Consider the following 22,227-nt stretch of genomic DNA (forward strand, 5'->3'; position numbering starts at 1 on the left):
CTATTTGCACTATTTTGTAGTCTATCCCTTTTGTATAACGCTTTCACTCGTCCTCATCGCTAGAGTGTAATACTGACATCTAGTGTCAACTACACGCACTTTCACCAACAACAGACACTGGTATAACATAACCCATACAAATATCAAAACTCAAAGGAAGTAATCTGACGTAGTGGACAAACGGTCCCAAATAAACTTGAAAGTTGTCTGGCACGAGTTGTCTGGCGATGGTGGCATGACTGGCACCCGGCACCGTCGTTAGCTGGTAGCAAAGTCTGATACCCACTTTGCCTATGCCACACTTAAAATGGCAGGAAGTAGTAGCCTTCCCTTCATCGGCCTGCAGACCCAGTGACGTAATGACAGCTTGTCCAAAGAAATCGAAACTAGCCAGCTTGCTAATGGCTTGGAGTAAAGTTAAAACCATTGCGTACATGGATTTATTTTCACGTTTTACTGTCTTTGGCATAAAAGCTGCCTAATCTACAGTATTGTTCATGCAATAACACGTAACATGGCGCGAGTAACTGCTGGTCAGGAGTATGACACACTTGCTGAGGTATGTTCAAAGTTAGCCAGGCTAATTTATAACAGAACCCAACGTTACCTTCTCCATGCTAACTAACCTATTTGTAATGATGATTTGGTTATTTGTGTTGGAAACGGATCTGCCAATACAGTGAATTCATTAAACATAATTAGTCTTCTCATGTCACACTCGTTGTTGTGTTGGTTAGATAGATTAAATGGGGTGGTTGTTTGTTTTGCTGCTACCCCCCACTTGTCCATAAGCTGTTGCTACTGCACCCACGAAGTGCACATAGGAACTTTGCACGACAGGCTAAGGATTTTTCATGTTGACAGTCGTCAGGTGTGACAGTATTACTAATGGAGAGATGATTAGACAGAACGAGTGGTTTCAGCAACACCGTCGCAGGCTGTTTTCTCGGATGTCCCAAATGAGAACCAGAGTTAGCCTTCTTCCCCATTGGTGCATTGAATGCACAACCATCAGACACATGAAACAAAGCTGAAGCAATATTTTTTGCGTTAATTATAGCTTACTTTAATTCAATTAACTTATGAAGTTTAGTAGGCCTACTGTCTGTCAGAAGATAGGGCAGTTCTTTATCATCTTCCTCCTCGGCAGATTGGTGTGAATAAGACATATTTTTGTTCCGTTTGCTTCCATCTACAGTAGCATTTTCACAGAGTGATGTTTTCATTGTTGTAATTGTTTGTCATTCTGATTTGTTATATTTCAGTGCAACTACTGCTTCCCTAACGAGGTCCTGGCTGACATTCAGAGTGCCATGACAACTTACACAGATCTTAATCTACATGTTGACTTTTACAGTAAGTGTGAATGCCTCTATTCTTATTCTCTATTATGGTTTTTTTTTTTTTTTTTTAACTTTGCATCCAAATTTTTCTGCATTCTGTATCGAAGAAGTAACACCAGTGAACTGTGTGGGTTTGGTTTGCCCCAGAAGTGCTATTTTTGGACCGAGCATGACGCTTACATTACGCTCACCACTACAGAAGCAAAGTGGATTAACCTTGCATTGAGTGATGAAGTGTATGCAATCAAGCCCTAGGCCTAAAAACAAAGTACTAAATACAATGAAATTCTTCAGATAATCTGCTCTGCAGCCCAGGCCACTATTCACAGCCATTGTCTTCTCTTGTGTCCTGTCTCGCATCTTAGGTTACCCTAATAATGAGAAGAAGAAGTTAGTTTACTTGGGTGGCACTATACCTGTTGTCTATGAAGGTACAGTCAACCTTATGATTTTCCGTTTGACTCATCAATCATGGATAAATTGTTTTCTATCTGTTTTGCTTTGCAAATGAGCAGTTGTTTGATTTGGTTTGTTCAGGCAACACATACAACATCCCTGTTCGTATATGGGTCCATGAGACCCATCCCCAGAGTCCCCCCAAGTGCTGCGTGTGGCCCTCCGTCTTCATGGTCATCAACACGAAGAGCAGTTTCGTGGATGCGAGCGGCCACGTGCATCTTCACTGTCTGAACAACTGGAAAATAGTGAGTTCTTGACGACCGAAGAGGGCTTTTGTGTTCTTAACTACAGCTGTGACCTAGTAGGGTGTAACGGAGATGTTCTGTGAAAGAAGCTACGAAGGCAGGACTTCAGCTAGAGCCTCAGTGTAGAGGATGTTTGTTTATCTACACACAAGAAACATAATACGTTTCTCTAATGCCTTTGAGGGAGTTCCCAATTCTGTTTGTTTATGTTTTGAACTGACCGACAGGGCTGGTCCAGCCTGTCCATAGTGCTGGAGGAGATGAGGGCTGCATTCCAAAGGGAAACTCCGCTGTTCACCGCGTACCCGGTCAAGTCTGCCACTGTGTCCACGCCTGCCCTGCCCCCACTCTCTGGGTCGGCCGATGGTCATGCCTCTTCCTACGACAGGTGAGTCACTGTACTGTCTGTCATTCAAAAAACGTGTGTGTGTGTGTGTGTGTGTGTGTGTGTGTGTGTGTGTGTGTGTGTGTGTGTGTGTGTGTGTGTGTGTGTGTGTGTGTGTGTACTTAAGTATATACTTAAGACCTGCTGTACTGAGCTTTGTTATTGTCAACAGAATAACTGAACCTTGTCTGAGCAATTCTTGCACCTGACAAATCAAATTTGTGTCCTAATGTAATATTTATTCTTAATTGTGGATACAAATAAAGAAATACATTGTAACACTAGATAGATAAACAGCCTAACATTACTGTGCTGGTGTCCTTCGTTCCATTTCAGCTTCACTACCAAACCTGTGTGTGTGTGTGTGTGTGTGTAAACTAGATACTAGATAGACAGCCTAACTTTATTCTGTTGGTGTCCTTTCATTTTAGTCGACCATACTCCAGCAGTGCGGCTTCACCACCCAATCCAGGCGAGCCACACAGGAGGTCCTCTGCATCTGTGCTGCAGCCTAACAGCAATAGTGAGTGCTGTCCCAAAATAACTGCACACTCTCCATTCATCTCTGTCTTTTGGTCTCTCGATTCATCTCTATCTTTTTGTCTCTCTTGACCGTCTCTTTCTCCCCCTCATGTGCCGCTATGGCAGTTCTGCATGCCCTTGTTTTGCCCTGTGTTCACACTAGTACTGTGTGCTATTGCCTCCTGGTCGTTCCACCTCATCCCTTAACCATATGATGTCATCTTTAGCTCTGCCCAAGAGTTCAAAGTCCAGTCAGTCCCTGGCCATCAGCGATCCCGTGGGGGTGGTGAGGCGGTCGTACACACAGGAGCTGCTGGACATGGGCATCATGTTTGAGGACCCGGCGGTCAGGATGCACCACCCCACCAACCCATTTCTGCAAAGTGCCTCTGGTAGGAACCGCCTGCCGCCTTCTCTGACGTGTTCTTCCCTACACTTCACTCCACGCGCTGTTTATGTTTAGAAATATCCAGAATTGTATTACAAGGCATCGCGTTCACAGCTGTGTCTTTTTCATTCTCCAGCAACTGAACGCTGTGTTGATGTGTTGATTCTTTAATCAGTGGCTTTCTGTGTGACTCACCCAATCAATGGTTCTTCTGCTGCTTCTTGTCTCAGTTCCAAACGTCGCTCCCTCTAATCTGGAAGACGTGGACAACTTGTTCAAGAGCCTGCAACTGGAGAAAGTTGTTAACATATACCAGCTGGGGACCAAAGACAGTGGTGTGTGCTCACTTTTGAATTACAGAACGCCTTCATTTGTTTGTTTTCATGTTTGGCTGATATTTTTAATCAGTCTTACTCAAAGGTTTTCATTAGGGACAACAGCTACAACAAATCCATTCAATATAGAGCTAACAAGCATGCTACTGAAAAACTGAATTCTTCCTAAAACTGTACTCAAATCATATCTAGTTGAGTCTGGTACGAATGAGACTGCGCCATGTGAAATGCAACTGAACTATCTTTCAGTCATAGTGTACATACCTTACACTTAAAGGGACACTTCACTGATTAGCATTAAGCTTTGTATCTTTAGAAAACCAGTCATGTTTCTGAATGGTCGTGCATCATTCCGTTTGCCTTGAGATGGGAGAAATACGGATTTCAAAGTTGGACTTCCTGCTTTCAATGATGTAAAAATCATCATTTTACATCATTGAAAGCAGGAAGTCCTATTCATGGGTTCCATTGAAATCCGTATATCTCCCATCTCAAGGCAAACTGAGGGAATGATGCACAACCATTCAAAAACATGACTGGTTTTCTAAAGATGCAAAGCTTAATGCTAATTGGTGAAGTGTCCCTTTAATAGCTTGATATGGAAATGTCACTAAATGGACTGAAGATATGGCTCTGTGTCTTGGGCAGACGAGGCGGAGGCGTGGCAGAGGCCCGGGCCAGCTGAACTGCCCCATGATGCCGCAGGGTTACTGGACGAGCACCGCACTGTGGTGGTGGAGCGCCTGCCCCGCGGCGTCTCCCCGAACCGCATGAGGAACAAGCTGACCATCTACTTCCAGCGCAAGCACAACGGCGGCGGGGAGGTCGTGGACGTGACTTATCCCACCACTCTTCCGGACCAAGCCTACGTCACGTTCCGCGATCCTAGGGGTACGTACAGTACGTGTGAATTTGTGGCCTAAAGCCCAGTGTCCACCAAGCCGACTACAGGACGAATGAGCGATTGTGGGCCAAATCGGGGCGGTGTGCGCAGTAGTGTCAGCTTGGTTATGGCAGATTTAACATGTTGAAGTGGGTTTCAGAGCGGTCATGAAGGTTCGCTTTGCTAGATTTCCCCTCCTCACAGCAGATACTACTGCGGCGCTTCAATTCCGTTAGTGTTTTGTCTCTTTTGACTGGATCTAAAACTGTAGTTTTCTTTTCTTTTCTTCTCTTCTTTCTTCCACAAACCAGGACAGACAGCAGTGCGATTTTGAACTTTATTATGAAACACATCCTTGATTGGAAGTGCATCAATTCAAAATCAAATCAAAACTGTCTGTTATGAGCAAGAGTACATATTCATTTCGCAGACGCTTTTATACAAGTTTATACAAAATGAGGAATATCATTCAAGCTATATTGGCGACCAAAGGCAACCTTAGGTAACAATAAATTCTACTTCAACATATTACTACCAGAGGATGAGAGTGCAGAAGTTTAAGGACTAGCCACTTAAACTTCTGGTTGAAGGAGATAGTGGTAGAAGAGCTGCTTTGTTGAAGAGGTTGAAGAGCTGCTTTGTTTACTTTCTGTATATCCACACCTTTGCTTTTGTGCATATCAGGCAGACGCAGAACGTACCGTGCTGTCTGTTCGGCACAGTATTTTTCACCACACAGGCAACATAAGGCTACTAAAGTCAGTTGCCGTCCTAGCTAGTTCTTCTGAAGTCGGCATGGTGCGTGCTTAGCTTAAGGTTTCTCAACACCGATAAATTATAAACTATCATAATTAGTGTAATTCATCCTTGTTTGATACAAGTGGTGTGATGAACAGGAAACGTCTACAGCGTCAGCTCACAGCGTTGTGTTTCTCCTCAGACGTCAGGCAGGTTTTGAGACAGCCAAATCGAGTGATCGGGTGGAACGAGCAACAGTTCCCCATCCAGGTGAAGAAGTTCGATCGCTCTCAGTCTCAGGTAAGAGCGCCTGATCAAGAAGAGCCCCGAAGCGCTTAGGCGTCACATGGCCTCCGTGCCCTGTCGCCCCTCAGCATCTTGTTTAAACCAGCAGCACACTGGAGCTTGAGAATTCCTCGGCACTTAAAACCCACTGAAGGGCAAAAAAAAAAAAGTGTTTGTTTTCTATTACTCTTTACTGCCGCGTTTTTAGGAAATTAATTTGCCCAGCTGCATTGAGAAGACGTGAAGTGCTGATCCTATCGCGTCTCTCAGTCCTCACAGATCCAGCTGCCCGAGGGAGTTGTGGGTGAGAAGGCGGCCACGTTCAAGAGCTTGCTGGCGATGGAGGGCCACGCGTTCAGCCCGGCGGATGTGCTGGAGGCGGTGCAGGCGTGCCGCGATCTGCCCTCTGCCCTCAAGTACCTCTCTCACGAGTGCCCCATCTGCCAGGAGCAAGTGTGCTTCAGCAAGGTAAGGCACCGGCGGCGGTCTAATCCCCGAAGGTGGTCTCCGAGCGAGGCTCGAGGTCTGACGCCCAGACGGCTCCTTGGGCCATGTGGATTTTAGCTCAAGTTAGAGAGAAGTGGTGACCTTTTCCTCTTTGCTATGCGTCACCGCTCTCCTTCAAATGTTATTTCATTTTTATTTCTCTCTTTGTCTCTCTGTCTTTCTCTCTCTGTCTCTCTCTCTGTCTCTCTTTGTCTGTCTCTGTGTATCTGTGTCCTCTCTGTGGCTGTAGATGATCACCATGACTCACTGCTCGTGTGCCTTGTGCGAGAGCTGCTTCAAAGCCTACTTCTCCTCCGTCATCAAAGAGAAGAACATTGTGCACGCCGTCTGTCCCCTGTGCAATAAGCCGGACGTGCGCGGACCTCAGAGCATGGAGGAGTCCATGGAGTACTTCAGTCTCCTGGACACACAGGTCAGCCAAGGCCCTATTTGAAAGTGGGACTCTCGCTAAAATGCAACCGAGGGTGTTTTTGTGAGTCAGACTTTCGTTTAAAAGCATAATTGCGTCAGAAGCGCCACTTTTAAGCTTGTCCACACGGACAAGCTTAAAAGTGGCGCCTCCGGGTACATTGACAAAAACACCCTAGGTTGCATTTTGGCGAGAGTTAGGCTTTAACCCTTCCGTAGCTACTGTCAGAGCCATAGCTTTCCATCACTCCGGGTTCATGAAGCTCAACCGGTAATTTTAGAACCTTAGGTAGGTGGGGAATGGGATCTTTAGTTAGACTCTTCAAAACTCCCCTACTGAAAGGAAAAGTGCAAAATCTAAAGTCTAACTAAAACCAATTTACAGTAATATCTAGGCAAAAGTTTGTTTGCTAAATTAATAGTACAAATGTGTGCGTAAGTACAAACATCAGTGAGACTACTCATTTCTCTATACTCCTCCTATATCCTGCACGCCCACACAGTAAGGTTATTTTATGCTAGAGACACTGACCTTGGCTGGCTTTGCACTTTACCCTTCATTACATTGCATGCAAATGCAATGTACTGTTATCACTGTTCTTCTTATATCTTCCGACCAAAATCAACGATCAAAGGCTCTAAAACCACTGAACCGTTTGACGTCATTCAAATACTCCTACACAGGTCTTGTAACGGAGATTTGTTCTATGTATTTTTTAAATGTGTGAACTTTATACTTTTTGAGATATTTACGATAAAATAAATTAAAATTCCCATAGAGTTTACATTGAGACCCTTTGGCGGCAAAGATTAATTGTTACGTCAGTGCGCAGCTGTCAGTAATCAAGGAGCTCTGATCCAAAGCCATGCCACCGCCGCTGCGCTGAACCAGGATAAACGTGAATGTTACGTTACGTCTACTCATTAAGCTGTAACAGCTGCAGCTGCTGTAAACCGACGTTATCGTCTTGTCTCCTGTTAGGCTACTCCTTACTTGATTTGTTTATCGTGACAGTACAGTAGCCTAACCGGTTTGCTCTCGGTAACGTTATCAACAGCTAAAGACAATCTAACCTAACGTCAACGTAAACACTGTAGCTAACGACAACCAAACTTGCTCCAGGCGTTTAACGTCGGGGTAGGCTGCAAGGCGAACAGGGCTTTTAGCCATCTCGACAGTCCAGCGTTTTAGGTGAAGTCCAACCTGATAGACAGGCCTACGAGTTGCACCATTTAGGTTCAAGCCTTCTTCTCAGTCGCTTATTGTACATTCCTATTAGGACAACCACACTCACACACTTGGAAACGGTTTCAAAGAACAGCTCATCCTGTAATATGTGTAGCCTACATAAAATATCCTACTGTAAGCTAACGTTACATTTGCTAGATAGGCTATCCTACCTGTTGCTGCATCATCGTTGATTGGCGTTGTTTGAGATTGTATTCCGTATTCCAATGGTGTCTATAGCCTACTTTTAACCTGCATTAGTGTAGATATGAAGGCTATGTAAGCTATCCTACCAGTCGTTTCACTGTAGGCTACTAAAGTCAGCTCTTGCAACTCGTTTGAAGTTGGCAACTTCATTCAGTCTTTTAAATTCTAATAAATGAAGAGTTATTTTCCAAAATAGCCTATATCCACAATTTTGATGCATTTTCATCAATCACTTTTTAAATGTGACTTTCCAAGTTGAAATTGTAATTGGGTAGGCCTAATTGTTATTTATCTATTCTTCAGTTTAGCCTAGTTGTCTTTTTAACTATAGGCCTAATATGTTTTACACAGCTAACAACCTTTTTGCATTTACATGCAATGGTAATTCCTTCCATGGAATTACATTTTCTAGTTTAAATTGTTTTCATTTAATGAAAATATTGTACACATTTGGCATGGCAGTTGGTGGGTTATCATTTATTATCATTTATATCTATTATTAGTTAGTTAGAATGAGCACATATGTCACGGTCACATATGTCACTTTACGTAGCCAGGCCACATACATTAATTAAAAGATGTAAATACACAATGTCACCTTGATGACTTAACTGGTGTGGGCGTTAAAAGTTAAAATGATATCTAAACTATAGGGTATTTATAGTTAAGGTAACGATATGAGAGTGCCATTCTACAGATCTTTTTTTCACAGAGCAGTCAGGATTCAGAGATACAAGCTGTACAAGCACAAACATTGTTCCAAACACTAAAACTTGATCATGAACTATACCAATTTTATCAGGCTATGTGGAATATGATTTTTATTCACAACTTCAGATTCCAGTGTAAAATGTAACTGTAATCAATGACAATATCATGGCCAGTGTGACGTGGCACCCATATTGTATGTGATGGACGCGGCGATGTGGCACAGCTGTGCTTGGCACATTCATAGCTGAAATGCCACCGTGCGGTCTGCATTTTCCAGATAAGGCACTACCTTGACCTGGAGACCCACGAGCTGTTCCAGAGGAAGCTGAGGGATCGGGCGCTGCAGGAGATGCCAAACTTCCGCTGGTGTGCCCATGTAAGAGGCCCTCGCCCCCCCCCTCAACTGTAAACACAGCCACACAGCCCTGTGCAGTCATGCCCTAAGGCTAAGTTTGTGTGTGTGTGTGTGTGTGTGTGTGTGTGTGTGTGTGTGTGTGTGTGTGTGTGTGTGTGTGTGTGTGTGTTCCAGTGCTGCTTCGGGCTGCTGCATGAAGCCGACCGGCTGAGGATGGACTGCCCCAGCTGTGGCAAGAGCACCTGTTTCAAGTGCAAGACTGCTGTGAGTAGCTTAATCACACTAAGATACACACACACACACACAGAGATGCAAGTGCAAACAGCCGTTATGTAAATAATTACTGACGCACATACACTCTTCCATTCTCTCAGATAAAGCACCAATGCATAGAGATTAAGACTTGAGAACATCTAGACATTGTTGTGCAATTCCTCTAATGCTGTGTGTGTCTGTGTCTGTGTCTGTGTCTGTGTCTGTGTCTGTGTCTGTGTGTGTGTGTGTGTGTGTCTGTGTGTGTGTGTGTGTGTGTGTGTGTGTGTGTGTGTGTGTGTGTGTGTGTGTGTGTGTGTGTGTGTGTGTGTGTGTCTGTGTCTGTGTGTCTGTCAGTGGGCTCCCCAACATGAAGGCCTGTCCTGTGAGAGGTTCAAAGAGTGGCAGCTCCATAACAGCCCAGAGTACCAGAACACACGGCTGGAGCATCTCATGAGCAAAAACAAGATAGGTAGGACATCATCACCCCCATACCCACTCCTCAGCTGGATAGGTGCTCATACAACAGCCACAACCAGAGTAGAGATAGTAAAGCCACCATTTTGGGAGTAAAAAAATAGCAATAAACTTGAGATTGAATCCAAGTTTGCTTCATTGAGTATTTTAAATAATATACAGTAAACCCTTCATATGAGGCCCTATATGTGGACTTTGTACGTCCTTATACACCATTATTACACGGCTCTTCAGAGTGCTGCAGAAAGTTCCATTCTTATGAATGGGCCTTCCCAACGTTTGGAGGTCTGTTAAATCTATATAATTACCGCTACAAAGTACATGATGACCGCTGTCAATGGCAATAGGCTTTGTGCTTTTGATTCACGTCTTTCCTATCATTCCGCTTATTGCGATGGAATTTCATTGAAATAGCAAACTATTTATTTTGTCAGCGGAAGCCACCAAACGGTAGTAAAATCATTTTTAAAGACCCATTGCGTTAATTTTCTTTTCTCATTTTGGCAAGCTGTGTAATTAGCGGGATAATGTATTGTCCACCGGTAATTATCTCAAAGTAAGTCCCTTCAGGTCGAAGCAGAACCCCTCTGTTGCACGTCGGGACTTATTTTCCGATAATTACCAGAGGACAATACATTATTCGTCAGCTTATCTTCCCCAATTGTGTGGTAATAATGTTCAGGTGCTCACTCTTAATGGGATTGCCCTCATTGTGATTTGTCTTTGTCTTTGCGTCTTCCCTAGATTGCCCTAAGTGCAAATTCCGCTTCTACCTGTCCAAAGGTGGATGTCTTCACTTCAAATGTACCCAGTGCCAGCATGAGTTCTGTGGGGGCTGTGGACGACCGTTCAAGCTTGGCTCCGTAAGCCACATTTTCTGAAGTCTGTTTTGTGCGATTGTGCAATAGTGTGATCTCACCATCTGTTATTTTTACGCACACACACACATGCGTGCTGGAGGGTGTGTGTGTGTGTGTGTGTGTGTGTGTGTGTGTGTGTGTGCACCTGTGCATGTAAATATGTTTCATCTCCACAGGCTTGCGGGTTTTCTGCAGAGTGTGGCGCTAAGGGTTTACACGCCCACCACCCCAGGGACTGCCTGTACCACCTGAGAGACTGGAGTGTTCACAGGCTACAGAGGCTATTACAGGTAATGCCCCCCACCTCACCTCACCCCCCAAAACACACACTCAGAGGCCACCAGGCCACCTATCTGATGGAAAGAAAGAGAAATAAAAGCACTTGAGTGAAATGGCCTCTCTGTCCTTCCAGTGTCATCGAGTGTCCAGCCCCCTCCTCCTACGGCACAAACACGGAGCAGCGGGCAGGAACTGGAGAGGTACGCTCAGTCCACACTCAGTCCACACTCAGTCCAGACTCTTACGACCAACAGAGAACTGCTTCTTTAACCGGTTCTATTCAGAATTCTTTGAACCTTGTCAGTGATAGCCTGGCAAGTAAGACTAGCATTACAAGCTAACATGGTGACAGGCACATAGCGTTAAGTTTGAAATCATCGGTCACATTTATCGGAGATTGCTAACTTTACATCCTACTTTGGCCTAAACTATGTATGTGGGCCTACCTTTGCTGTACATTTCTACAGTTTTCCAATTGCATTTTTTATGTTTGCTGGAGGTGCTCCTACCATTTACCATAGGTCCTTTTGGTTTCATATCTATAGCGTCATCTCCTCTCTTTGCTGATTGGGCAGATAGTCTGTGACCTGTGGAAACGCTAGTGATCTAGAGTGGGTGAGGCATTAGAACACGGCCACTCCGCTTCACATGAAACAACCAGCTATTCTTTAGCGCCAGCTCCAAACCAAAACGATTTTGTTGTTTTTATCGCAAGGCTCCAAACAGTTCAACATCTACAGCATGACTCAGAACGGAGCCAGTTCTCTGTTGGTGGAAAAGGTTTTAGTGAGAGCAGTTATCTGGTATCTGGCGTATTGGAAAGGTAGAATGTGAAAGAAGTTGATCCACAGGCCCTCTGAGTATGTTGACGAATGAAGTTGAATAAGCTCCTAACCCTGTAAATGCAGAGATATGATGTTTGTACCAGTGTAAGCCTGTTACCTCTGTTGCAAAAGTAAATAGATATAATTTTAAAATAGATAAATGACAAATGAAATGGAGTGTGTCCGACTGATGAGGTGTGTGTGTGTGCTGCAGGTGCGTGTGGGGTACTGGAGCACAAAGAGAGCGGCGGTACGAGAGAGGAGGCGTGCGGGCGGCCGGCACTGTTGGAGTACAGCGGCTACTGTTCGTAAGTGACCGCCTTCTTTACACTCTACTTCTGGGGCGGCCACACCATACCGCATGCGACTCGACTGCTCGGGGACAATGTGTGGAGAAACCCGCAAACTACAACTATATTAATGTTTAATTATATTGTTATCCAGCAATGCACTTCACCACAAACCCCCATTTTATCAGAAAAGGTTAATAAAGTCAATAAAAACACTTTTTCATTTAGTTTTATCCATATAGAGTACAGATTTCTGTTTTGAAAATGGTTGCTAATTAGTGTAAATTTGTAGCCTGGCTGACGCGACCACATCTCAATGAGACGTGGTCTGGCAACCAAACGTTCATTTTCTCGTATTTGAAAAAAATGCCCAGATCCGTTCATTGGCCGCCACGGATGTCTATCAAATGCGTCTGTGCATAGCTCACCATCATCTTGCTTTCCCCCCTGTTCTGTGATTGGTCCCCTATCCCAGGTAAAAATTAGGGCGGTAGTTTCCAGGCTGCCTTTGCAGTGTGAATGAAATTGCGCGCAAAGCAGCATGGGAACACCCAGGCTAGTAAATTTACCTAATTTGCATGTGTAAACAAATATTAATTTCCAGACAATCCAACCAAACATTCAAACATTACAAAAATGCATACGCCCCCCCACTGGTACTATGTCCTACTATCTGAGCTCCTCCACTATAATGATCTGCATCCTCCAAAAGGTTGCACTATAAAGAGTGCCTTGTGGAGCTGATCAACCAGAAGCATCTAGATCCTGCTCTCCTGTTCGACATCCAAGAGATGGTTGCTGAGTTACAGAGATGGAGGATCCGGTTTCCACAGCAACCACCTCAGGAATCAGACCAGCAGTACAGAGAGCATCTAAGAAAGGTAAATTAATTGTTTTGTCATAAACGTTTTGCAAAGTGCCATCTGCATAAAGCTCTAACTTGTTCCTATTGAGCATATAATAATAATAATACATTTTATTTAAAGCGCCTTTCAAGACACCCAAGGTCACTTTACAGGGTTGCAAAATCATCACATAGAAATAAAAAGAAAAGAAAAATGTTAAATGTTAAAGTCAGTTAGCCAGTCCATAAGCTTTTTTGAAGAAAAATGTTTTCAGTCTACTTTTAAAGACAGTGATTGAGTCAGAGTGTCTGATGTAGTCTGGCAATGAATTCCATAGCTTGGGGGCAATGTAGCTGAAAGCCCTCTCTCCCAGAGTGCAGAGGTTCACATCAGGGACACGTAGCAGGCCTGCTGAGGAGGATCTCAGAGGGCGGGCAGGAGTGTACACTTCCAGTAGGTCAGTGAGGTAGGTAGGGGCGCTGTTGTTTAGGGACTTGTATGCCAGGAGCAGGACCTTGAAATTTATTCTGAAGGCAACTGGAAGCCAGTGCAGCTGCATGAGCGATGGTGTTATATGGCTGGTGGATTTGGAGCATGTTATAATCCGCGCTGCAGAGTTCTGGATGAGTTGGAGCCGGTGAAGTAGCTTATTTGGAATTCCAGACAAGATTGAGTTGCAGTAGTCCAGGCGGGAAGTCACATACGCATTGACTAGGACTTCTGCACTCTGCTGGGTGAGTGCTGGGCGGAGCCGTGCAATGTTCCTTAGATGGAAAAAGGCATTTCTTGATATGGTGTTAATGTGTGCATTGAACGAGATGGTATTGTCCAGTATGACACCAAGGCTCTTGACCTGTTTGGAACAAGGGATGGTGCTGCCATCTACACAGATGGTGATAGGTTCCATCTTAGTAAGAGCTGATTTGGAGCCAACCAGTAGCAACTCAGTCTTACTGCTATTCAGCTTCAGGTAATTTTGTGTCATCCACACGTTGATGTCATGGAGGCAGGCAGTAAGTGCAGCTGGCGGAAGGGTGGCAGTAGGTTTCACTGAAAAGTAAAGCTGGGTGTCATCAGCATAGCAGTGAAATTGAACATCATGTTTCCTGAGGATAGTGCCAAGTATGCCATATGCTACAGCCTGAGGCGCTAGCCCTGTACCGCACAGCCACTGTCTGTCTGAATAACATTTAGGGTAGTAGCAAGCATCTACCCTCCAATAGCTCATGTAACATACCGGTGTTGCTCCTCAGATTCTGACAGCGACGGTGGGCCTCTCTGCGGGTCATGTGGGTGGGAGCGGGACCAGGCGAGTGGAGCCCTCCTCCCCCTCCTTCCCAGGGCCTCCCGGGGGTAACCCCTGGTCCATCCCACAGGCTAGCCCTGCTAAGGGCCTGTCAGAAGACTCCCAACTTCTGCTGCTACTCAACGACTAGGACAGGCTGCTCTTGGCCAATAACAACATCATAATAATAATGTCTGGCACACGTGTATGCTGTACAGAAGTCCTTCTGTCTGGGCCTTTTTAAATGACAGCTTGTGACAACAAGGAGTGCAGATGGATTGAAGGTGAAGTGTCCTACGGTTGGGTAACACAAGTGTACTGTTTTCAATACGTTCTCAGGGCTGCACTACTGTTGAAGCACTCCATGTACCTTCTGTACGAGATAAGTAATGTCTGTCTGCTAGCGCCATCTAGTGATCACTGTGACTATATTTTCTGTTTTGTTGTAGGATTTGAATACTCATTCGTTTATTTTCTGTGACCAGAGGGGTATACTACAAAGACAGATTAGTGGTATGTTGAGCATAAAACCTGAGGAGCGTTCATATTTGACAAAGGCTGATGATTTCTGAACAAAAAGGCAATTGTTCACTTTAAATTGTTTACAAAATGGCAATCAATAAGGCCAGGTTGCAAACATTTGCCTCTGCTTGCTGAATTTGAACTTGCCTTGGGCGTTCCGTACCACTTCTATTTGGTAGCATACCCCTCAGTGGTGCTGGTTTGCATTTACAAGACTACTACTAAGTATGTGAAGCTAGTTTGTTGTGGGCTGTAAGTTATTAATGTCTTCATTCTTATATTCTTACGTGGTTGCAGTACCACACCTTACAGTGAATGCATTGTGTTGAGCACTGTTTTGCACTTTGACAAAGATAGCAAGTGTGGCCATCCTCAAAGCCATGAGGAGTTGAAAGACTAGATGAATATACTGTCACTAATATTACTGTTTCACTCTTTAGAAAGAGTACATGGTACATATTAGTTCAATATTCACATATGTTTTTTATTTTTCTACTAAACTAACACCAGAGAAGTGAAAAGATGACAAGAAATTTGGGACATTGGTCTTTTCATAGTTTGTATTTCAAAATGGTGTAAGTAAATAACTGAGCATGTGCACAACACAGAATACAAAATATAATTTATACTGTCAATGTTTATCTTAAATTATGCAAGAACTAAACACCATTAAACCGTTGTGTTACTTTCATTATTACCAACAGTTTACGGTTTCTTGTCATCCACTATTTCTGTACATCAGAGTCTATAACACAAATAAAATGGGTCCCTCCCCTCCCCCAATCACCTTAACCAATTAAACCATAGGAGCGTCATCTCTTTGGGCAGGATATGCCTCAATCTCCTTGACCAGTCTTTGTGCGATGGTCTTATTGTTTGCGGCTACCACTCTTCTGGACATGAGGTCTAATGGTCCTCCTGAGAATATTAAGGTCAATTAAGGGTCAGGTTAATCTTTAAATGCGCTGAATAAACTGGATGGTAAACTTAAACCTCAATATTCACAATTGCAAACATGCCACATGTGTCAAGTATGTTTGATAGTGAAGTTAAATTGAAAAAAAGAAACTATTCTGAGTACAAGGCATTTCAGACCAAGAATTCCTCAAGTCCCCCAACAACTGGGCAGTTATCTTGTGTATTGTGCATCCATGGAGCGAATTGTTCATGATACACACTCTTCTAACCCAAGTATGCACATTGGGGCCATGATGCAAGTAGCATACATACAGTACAAATTGTTTCATCTGTAAGAAGATAAGTTACCTTCCACATCCATAAGGACTCCACCCGCCTCAGTTACGATGACCGCGCCAGCAGCAATATCCCAGCAGTGAATGCCGATCTCATAATAGGCCTCCACACAGCCTGCTGCCACCAGACACATGTTAGTGGCCGCCGTGCCCACACCTCGCATCCTGCAAAGATCAGGAAAATAATGCACACCATAGGATCCAGAGAGATGTTTTGTTAGAGGAAAAACATTATGGGGCAATTGCTCTATCGCTAGTTTGGAAAACACGGTTTTAAAGTTGGGAGTTGGAGTTTAAAACCACATTAAACTCCAATCTAGCGACAGAGCAATTGCCCCTATATCTTTACGTTTAATGAAATTCTTTGTCGTCTTCACTAACTAAAGCTGTGACTTTTACCACACAGAGAATGTACATTTTGAGACGTGGCCCTGGAGCAAGAGCAGAAGGATAAGTCTAAACTCATGGAAATTGATAAAGTCTAAGGTTGTGTGTTCGCAGATCCATACCCGTGGATAGGGAGGCATAGGACTTTCCTCATGCTGGAAAAGATCTTGTCAACAACTTCAGGATCTCTGTTTGAGCCAAACTCTGTGGCGATGATGGACTTATTGATATCTGAAATAAAGATCAGATTACTTAGGAAAAAAAGGATTAGTCCTCCAATAGTGTCATCCATTTTTCTCTGAAACCTGTCAAAATCTGATAAAACAGGTAAACCTCACCTGTCTGGTCAGAGACCTGTAGCGGCTCGCCATTGCAAAAAGCACCCTTGCCCTTCCGAGCTGTGTACATTTTATCTTCCAGACAGCTGTACACCACTCCAAATTCAAGCTGCGGGTGAATGAGGTGAGAATGAAAACACACACATACAGGACACTGTTTTGACAAGGATCAAGGAAATGTGAGCACAATACTGAAATCAAGACAGTAAGTAAATATCACTGGCCTCACCTGCTTATTAGCGGCAAATCCAATTGAAATGGCTACAAACGGGTATCTGTTTTAACCCAGAAAAGAGGGAAGAGAACATGGTATGAATTCAGAGTTTCCTTTCATCTTCACTACTGAAATGCTGGTCAGGGTCTTGGTGCTAACATATCATTGTATCAGAGATGTTGTAATACCCATGCACAAAGTTGGTAGTCCCATCCACAGGGTCAACAATCCAAGTTGGGTTGTCTGAAAGGATACAGGGTTCTCCAGCTGCCACAGACTCCTCTCCTATGAAGCTAAAATGCACACACACACGTTACATGGACACTTAATGACCCAAGCCACTTTCACAGACCCTCAAGTACTACCTTAGTGGTATCTTAGTACTAAGTGGGCTCTACACCAAATGGTTGTCCTCCATTAGTTGTCATGCAGGAAATTCAGTATTTTGGACACAAAAAACTCCATAGTACATAGTATGTTATACTGCAAAAATGTAGCATTTTGGACATGAAAATAGTACTGTACTGCACTGTACTGTACTGTCGTATAACTGCACTGTATTTAAAAAAAAAATGCAGTATAACGTCAGTTATTTTTGTAAGATGCATATGATGGGACGTACCCCCTCTGACCCATGCTCGTCATCTGTAAGTTGCATGGCAATAATTACATTACATTACAATCGAGAAACTCCCCATTTCTACTATCCTACAGTGCAAGTGCATGTCAAAAGTCACTGTTAGCTTCTGAATGTGGTTTGTAATGAAGGATTAGTTATCATTATACTGTTAAAGGGTACCTGTGTGTGGGAAACTTCTCTTTGACAGAGGCGATGATGAGCTGCTCCACCTTTTGGTCGGTCTTGGTGACGAGGTCTACTGAGGAGCTCTTGCACATGATCTTCATGTCATTCTGCAGGGCATCCCTGACAATCTGCGGAGAGAGGAATGAAACATCACAGGTCCCTTCAAGATCACGCCAACCATGATTTAAAAAGGAAAAGGGAGACAACACCGGTACCACACACTATTTACTCACCCCTCCGGCCTTCCGAGCCAAGGCCACTGCGTGGTCCATGGCTTCTTGCCAAAGGTCTGGCATAATGGCTGGGTGTTAGTCCTCCTCTACAAAGCGAAGACAACCTGTTTTGATAGACATGTTTATGTTACACATTGGACAACTGGATATGCCACAGTAAGGCAGAAGAGCAGATACTCTGGCAGTACTAGCAGCTTTTCTTTACCAAAACATATCCCATCTCCAGGGATGGAAATTAGCACCAGCCACCAGCCAAATGCTGGTAAAATGTGAGGGTGGCTGGTAGATTTCAGACACAAAGTCATATTTTAACATTGAGTGGCTGGTTAATTTCACCAGAAATCTGCTATTGGCTGATAAATTGTCACATAATATTGTAATTTCCACCCCTGCCCACCTCTCAGTAATGTCTTTATTGCTGCATGGCACTTAAAACGAATTAAATGTCTGCTTTGCATGAGCAGAGGGGAATTAAGGACATTGCACACGCATACTAGTGACCTGACCTCTCCAAAAATAACTCTCGTCTTGACAGAGCCCAGCTAAAATCATAACTTTCCTAATGAGCTCAGTCAGGCACACTACACAAATCCCTGTCACACCACGCAAGCTAACTCCACTACTAGAACGGTCTTATTAGTATGTTTAAAGTATTCTGACAAAGCACACACTACAGTTGCATACATCATTTTCTTAGACGACGTTGTTAAACAAAACAAATGCATTCCATTACATTTGCATCGCTAAAGATGCACTAGTCTATCGATATCTTAACTTCCGTCTCAGAACTCTAACGTTAAACTGAGTTGAACTGTTCACCCTCTGTGGAAAAATGCTATTCGGCTAAGTGGGTAACCTGAATAATAGGCTACTTGTCCTTCACTTAGTCGACTTAAATCACAATCTGGGTCAATGAATTTGTCGTGCGTAAATAGACACAGTTTTGACAGATTTTACAGTCGGTCGGTCTCTCCCTCCCTCCCACCTCAGTTCAAATTCCTCTCCACAATTAGCCTAACGTTAGGCTACTTTATTTAACGTTGTGAGTATGCATTTGCTGTATTTTTGATGTTACCAAATGCCTGCATTCTAACGTTGTGGAAGAAACATGATATCAATTCATACAATGAAATTTGAAGGCGATTTTTAGAAAACAAATTTAAGCTCACCCGGGTACACAGAATGAGCTGATCTTCTTCCTCTGTGGCTGGTTTAGCATTAACTGTCAAGCAAAAAGATACCGTGCACCACCTGGTGGTCAAGGTGTGTCAGATGGCTATTTTTCACAGTACAGGGTCCGTCAGCTGCCTGTTGCCAAGTATGTGAATAAAGACTGACTGTCTGAAACCATTTTCACTAATTGTCAGGACACGATGCAAACAGAGAAGAGACCGAAAAAACTCCTGTGACTCAAGTATGACTCAGACAAATGAATGCGTTTCCAATCATACGATTTATTTCACAAGGTTGCCAGTGCCACACATGTGCACACTCACAACAAAATAAAAAACCTATATATTCTTAGATCCCTTGACAACACTGGCCATTAGAGATGCCATGGCAATCATTATCCATCCCGTTGGGGCATTCGTCATCACGAGCACAGGGGAACGCCCGCACCACCTGAGCAATCCTCTTGGCTACTGGCATGCTGCTGGCAGCAATCACCTTTCTGGACATCATATCAAACTCGGTCCCTGAAAAGAGAGCAGAGCTTTGTTGAGGGCCTGTATCCACCTGCACATTCATATGCGCTACAATTTATACACTGGAATTAAAACCCAATGCACATCATGGGCAAACAATACATGCTTTCATATATAAACATGCAAATAGCCTACACTGCCATGCTGCATGAAAAAAAAAACTCAATTATTGTTTAAACATCTTAAAACACGTAATTAAGACAAAACACTACCATCAGTGTCCAGCACCACGCCACCAGATTCCTGGACGATAAGGGCAGAGGCAGCAATGTCCCAGCAGTGCATGCCAATGTGGTAATAGGCATCTGCGCCACCTGTGGCCACAAGAACCATGTCCACTGCAGCTGTGCCCACTGCCCGGATCCTGTCAGGAGCCAAAGGCACAGATACAGTACTGCACATGACACGAATGGCCTTCATGAGGTGTGCTGTTAAACATTCTTAGCTATCATGGGGAAAGTAGTGGTACATTTTGGTATTTATATAAAAATATCTGTCATAATAAGACAAATTCTAGGATTCGGCTCAAAACGCAGGTTGGAAAATATCACACTTGAATATCTCCTTTATATACTGTATGACTGTATGTCCATTATATCCTGTAATTGGTCTTCCATTTACCCTTGAATGGGGACCTTGAGCAGATTCATGATGTTCGTAGTCATTGTAGACAGCGCCACATCGTCTCTTTCTGCTCCAATCTCAGTCACTACCAGCGATTTGGTGATATCTGGAACAGAGTGATTTTTTTTAGAGCCAAATCTGCTTTGGAGGTAAGAAAGAAAGCTGTATTTGTGTATAATGAATGATGACGGCCGGGTTTCCATGAAAACTGCAGGCTCAGTAAACAGACTCAGTGGGAGCAACATACCCTGCTGCCCAGAGGCGTGCAGTGACACATCGTTCATGAAGGCTCCTCTTCCTCTCTGGGCCCAATACATTTTGTCCTCCACACAGCTGTATACTATCCCAAACTCAGTCTGCAACAATAACAACAACAACCATAAACTTAATAAACTTAGGGTTATGTTAGCTGGTAAGGCCAGTCAAAAATGTTAGACACAAAATGCTAAAACCAGGAGTACTTGTCCATTATACCTGCTTGTTTACAGCGAAGGCAATTGAAATGGCAACAAACGGAAATCTGCGGAGAAGCACAGTACATTATGTGATTAGAGACATAACTGAGTGAGACTATAGGAGTTTCGTTAGGACTCCTGACAGAAGTCGACTCTGTCTGAGGGGAATACTGCACCTGTGCACGAAGTTGACAGTGCCATCGATGGGGTCTATGATCCAGGTGGGGGCCTCTGTCAGCTCGAGCTTTTCACCTGCGGCCACGGACTCCTCACCGATGAACCTGCACGGTCAGACCAAGAGCACAGCACACTCAACATAGGTCACAGGTCAACAGCACAGACCAAGGAAGAGAAGTCCTCCTGCATGCCTGCACTCACAATTCCAGAATCATTATCCAACTCGTGACACTCTGTTTAATCCCTCCACAACGTATGATTCCATGTGAAAGAGACACTAGGAAATTCCAAGTTCCTACATGTTCCATGTAATGGACATCCATTTAGTTCTAAGAGGGTACAGTACTTGGTGAGTTTACAATTGACAAAAAGGTCAGACAAAGGTCAAATTAGTGCCATAGGCATTCTAGACATACAGTACATCAGCAATTTCAGAAACTCCATTCTCCCTGTAAACCAGTATAGGACCAAAATGAGTCTGAAGCCATTTGTTTTTAAGGTAAAAGAGGTACACAGTGTTGCTTCTTCAACTGAATGATGTTCAACTTTTTAACACATTTGTGGAGGTCATATACTCCTGCGCTGTATGAGTCAGACCAAGACCTACTTATGTGCTGGATATCTCGCTCTAATGGAGGAGATGAGCATCTTCTCCACCCTCTGGTCTGTTTCGGTCACCAAGTCTGCCGGAGAGCTCTTCAGCATCACGTCTTTCTTAGCTTTAAATGCCTCCAGAATGACCTATAATAATGTGGTGCACATTATAGTCATTACACCAAATAAAACACTTTTAGCGGGCTAGCAAGGGATGCATGGATATTTAGGGATTGTGGACTCCTACCTCACTGGCTTCCCTGGCAATAGCCATGCCAAAGTTCATGCACTCTGTCCATTCAGCCATGGTGATTGTGAGAGGTATGATGCGGGTTGTGCCTACAGAAGAAACTTCATTCAATTCATTGTAACAGCATCCTAGCTTATACTGGTGGACTGAACATGCATTCATAATTTCTAAAATTATTGGAAGTCTTCTGAAATGCTATTACAATAGGCTATGTATGAACTGACAACAACAACAACAACAACAAACGTTTTAAAATAAATGAATATCCAAGAAGCAAACACAGGCTACTTACTATTGAGATTTTAGAAGTCCTCGGTGAAGTTGAAGATGCTTGGTACAGAATGGTCTGTATGTGTTGGTATTTATATTAAATCTGAACTTGCCAAGACCATGCCTCTGTGAACATAGACCAATCACACGATGAAAAGCAATTCCACCCCGGAGTAGGATACTTTTTTTCTCCAGTTCATGACGTCTTGTTCATGTGTAATAACGCAGCAAATTTTGCGCATACCATCAAACAAAACATAAGTGTTCAGATAGGAGGAGAACTGTTCC

The 22,227-nt window shown here is 43.7% G+C and overlaps 3 protein-coding genes across 4 annotated transcripts; 1 reads left to right on the forward strand and 2 right to left on the reverse strand.

Annotated features, from left to right (window-relative positions):
* Positions 1-366: 366 nt before the first annotated feature.
* si:dkey-181m9.8 (uncharacterized) lies at positions 367-15,043 on the forward strand. 2 transcript variants are annotated; one of them, XM_062519846.1, is made up of 21 exons: positions 367-559; positions 1,266-1,356; positions 1,709-1,774; positions 1,881-2,047; positions 2,275-2,435; positions 2,864-2,955; positions 3,182-3,346; positions 3,573-3,677; positions 4,326-4,568; positions 5,501-5,598; positions 5,854-6,051; positions 6,320-6,502; positions 8,922-9,020; positions 9,174-9,263; positions 9,609-9,723; positions 10,473-10,591; positions 10,765-10,878; positions 11,001-11,067; positions 11,906-11,999; positions 12,694-12,862; positions 14,080-15,043. In XM_062519846.1, the coding sequence occupies exons 1-21, from the start codon at positions 515-517 to the stop codon at positions 14,260-14,262; spliced, it is 2,664 nt and encodes an 887-aa protein (XP_062375830.1). In that variant the 5' UTR covers positions 367-514; the 3' UTR covers positions 14,263-15,043. The 2 variants fall into 2 exon arrangements, with proteins under 2 accessions (XP_062375830.1, XP_062375839.1); XM_062519855.1 differs by having other exon boundaries at positions 5,863-6,051.
* A 132-nt stretch (positions 15,044-15,175) lies between these two features.
* impa1 (inositol monophosphatase 1) lies at positions 15,176-19,109 on the reverse strand. Its single transcript, XM_062519866.1, has 9 exons — positions 19,033-19,109; positions 17,864-17,967; positions 17,625-17,758; positions 17,014-17,118; positions 16,841-16,886; positions 16,612-16,720; positions 16,396-16,504; positions 15,900-16,051; positions 15,176-15,551 (listed from the first exon to the last, which is right to left on the reverse strand). The coding sequence occupies exons 2-9, from the start codon at positions 17,924-17,926 to the stop codon at positions 15,430-15,432; spliced, it is 840 nt and encodes a 279-aa protein (XP_062375850.1). The 5' UTR covers positions 17,927-17,967; positions 19,033-19,109; the 3' UTR covers positions 15,176-15,429.
* Positions 19,110-19,384: 275 nt separating this feature from the next.
* Positions 19,385-22,026, reverse strand: LOC134098210 (inositol monophosphatase 1-like). The gene is made up of 9 exons (XM_062551210.1): positions 21,962-22,026; positions 21,667-21,758; positions 21,433-21,566; positions 20,825-20,929; positions 20,668-20,713; positions 20,441-20,549; positions 20,191-20,299; positions 19,782-19,933; positions 19,385-19,560 (listed from the first exon to the last, which is right to left on the reverse strand). Exons 2-9 carry the CDS (start codon positions 21,724-21,726, stop codon positions 19,385-19,387), a joined length of 891 nt encoding a protein of 296 aa, XP_062407194.1. The 5' UTR covers positions 21,727-21,758; positions 21,962-22,026.
* Between the last annotated feature and the right edge of the window lie 201 nt (positions 22,027-22,227).

The sequence above is a fragment of the Sardina pilchardus genome, chromosome 2, assembly GCF_963854185.1.
Source record: "Sardina pilchardus chromosome 2, fSarPil1.1, whole genome shotgun sequence".
Lineage (NCBI taxonomy): Eukaryota > Metazoa > Chordata > Actinopteri > Clupeiformes > Clupeidae > Sardina > Sardina pilchardus.

Excerpts from the sequence above, each read along its gene's own strand:
- si:dkey-181m9.8 (XM_062519846.1), top strand. The coding sequence starts at position 515 with ATGGCGCGAGTAACTGCTGGTCAGGAGTATGACACACTTGCTGAG. Across the intron at positions 2,048-2,274 it reads GTCTGAACAACTGGAAAATA|GGCTGGTCCAGCCTGTCCAT; the intron begins GTGAGTTCTTGA and ends ACTGACCGACAG. Across the intron at positions 10,592-10,764 it reads GACCGTTCAAGCTTGGCTCC|GCTTGCGGGTTTTCTGCAGA; the intron begins GTAAGCCACATT and ends TCATCTCCACAG.
- impa1 (XM_062519866.1), bottom strand. The coding sequence starts at position 17,926 with ATGCCAGACCTTTGGCAAGAAGCCATGGACCACGCAGTGGCCTTGGCT. Across the intron at positions 17,759-17,863 it reads TGGCTCGGAAGGCCGGAGGG|ATTGTCAGGGATGCCCTGCA; the intron begins GTGAGTAAATAG and ends CTCTCTCCGCAG. Across the intron at positions 15,552-15,899 it reads AGTCCTTATGGATGTGGAAG|GAGGACCATTAGACCTCATG; the intron begins GTAACTTATCTT and ends TAATATTCTCAG.
- LOC134098210 (XM_062551210.1), bottom strand. The coding sequence starts at position 21,726 with ATGGCTGAATGGACAGAGTGCATGAACTTTGGCATGGCTATTGCCAGG. Across the intron at positions 21,567-21,666 it reads TTGCCAGGGAAGCCAGTGAG|GTCATTCTGGAGGCATTTAA; the intron begins GTAGGAGTCCAC and ends ACATTATTATAG. Across the intron at positions 20,550-20,667 it reads CCTTCGCTGTAAACAAGCAG|ACTGAGTTTGGGATAGTATA; the intron begins GTATAATGGACA and ends TTATTGTTGCAG.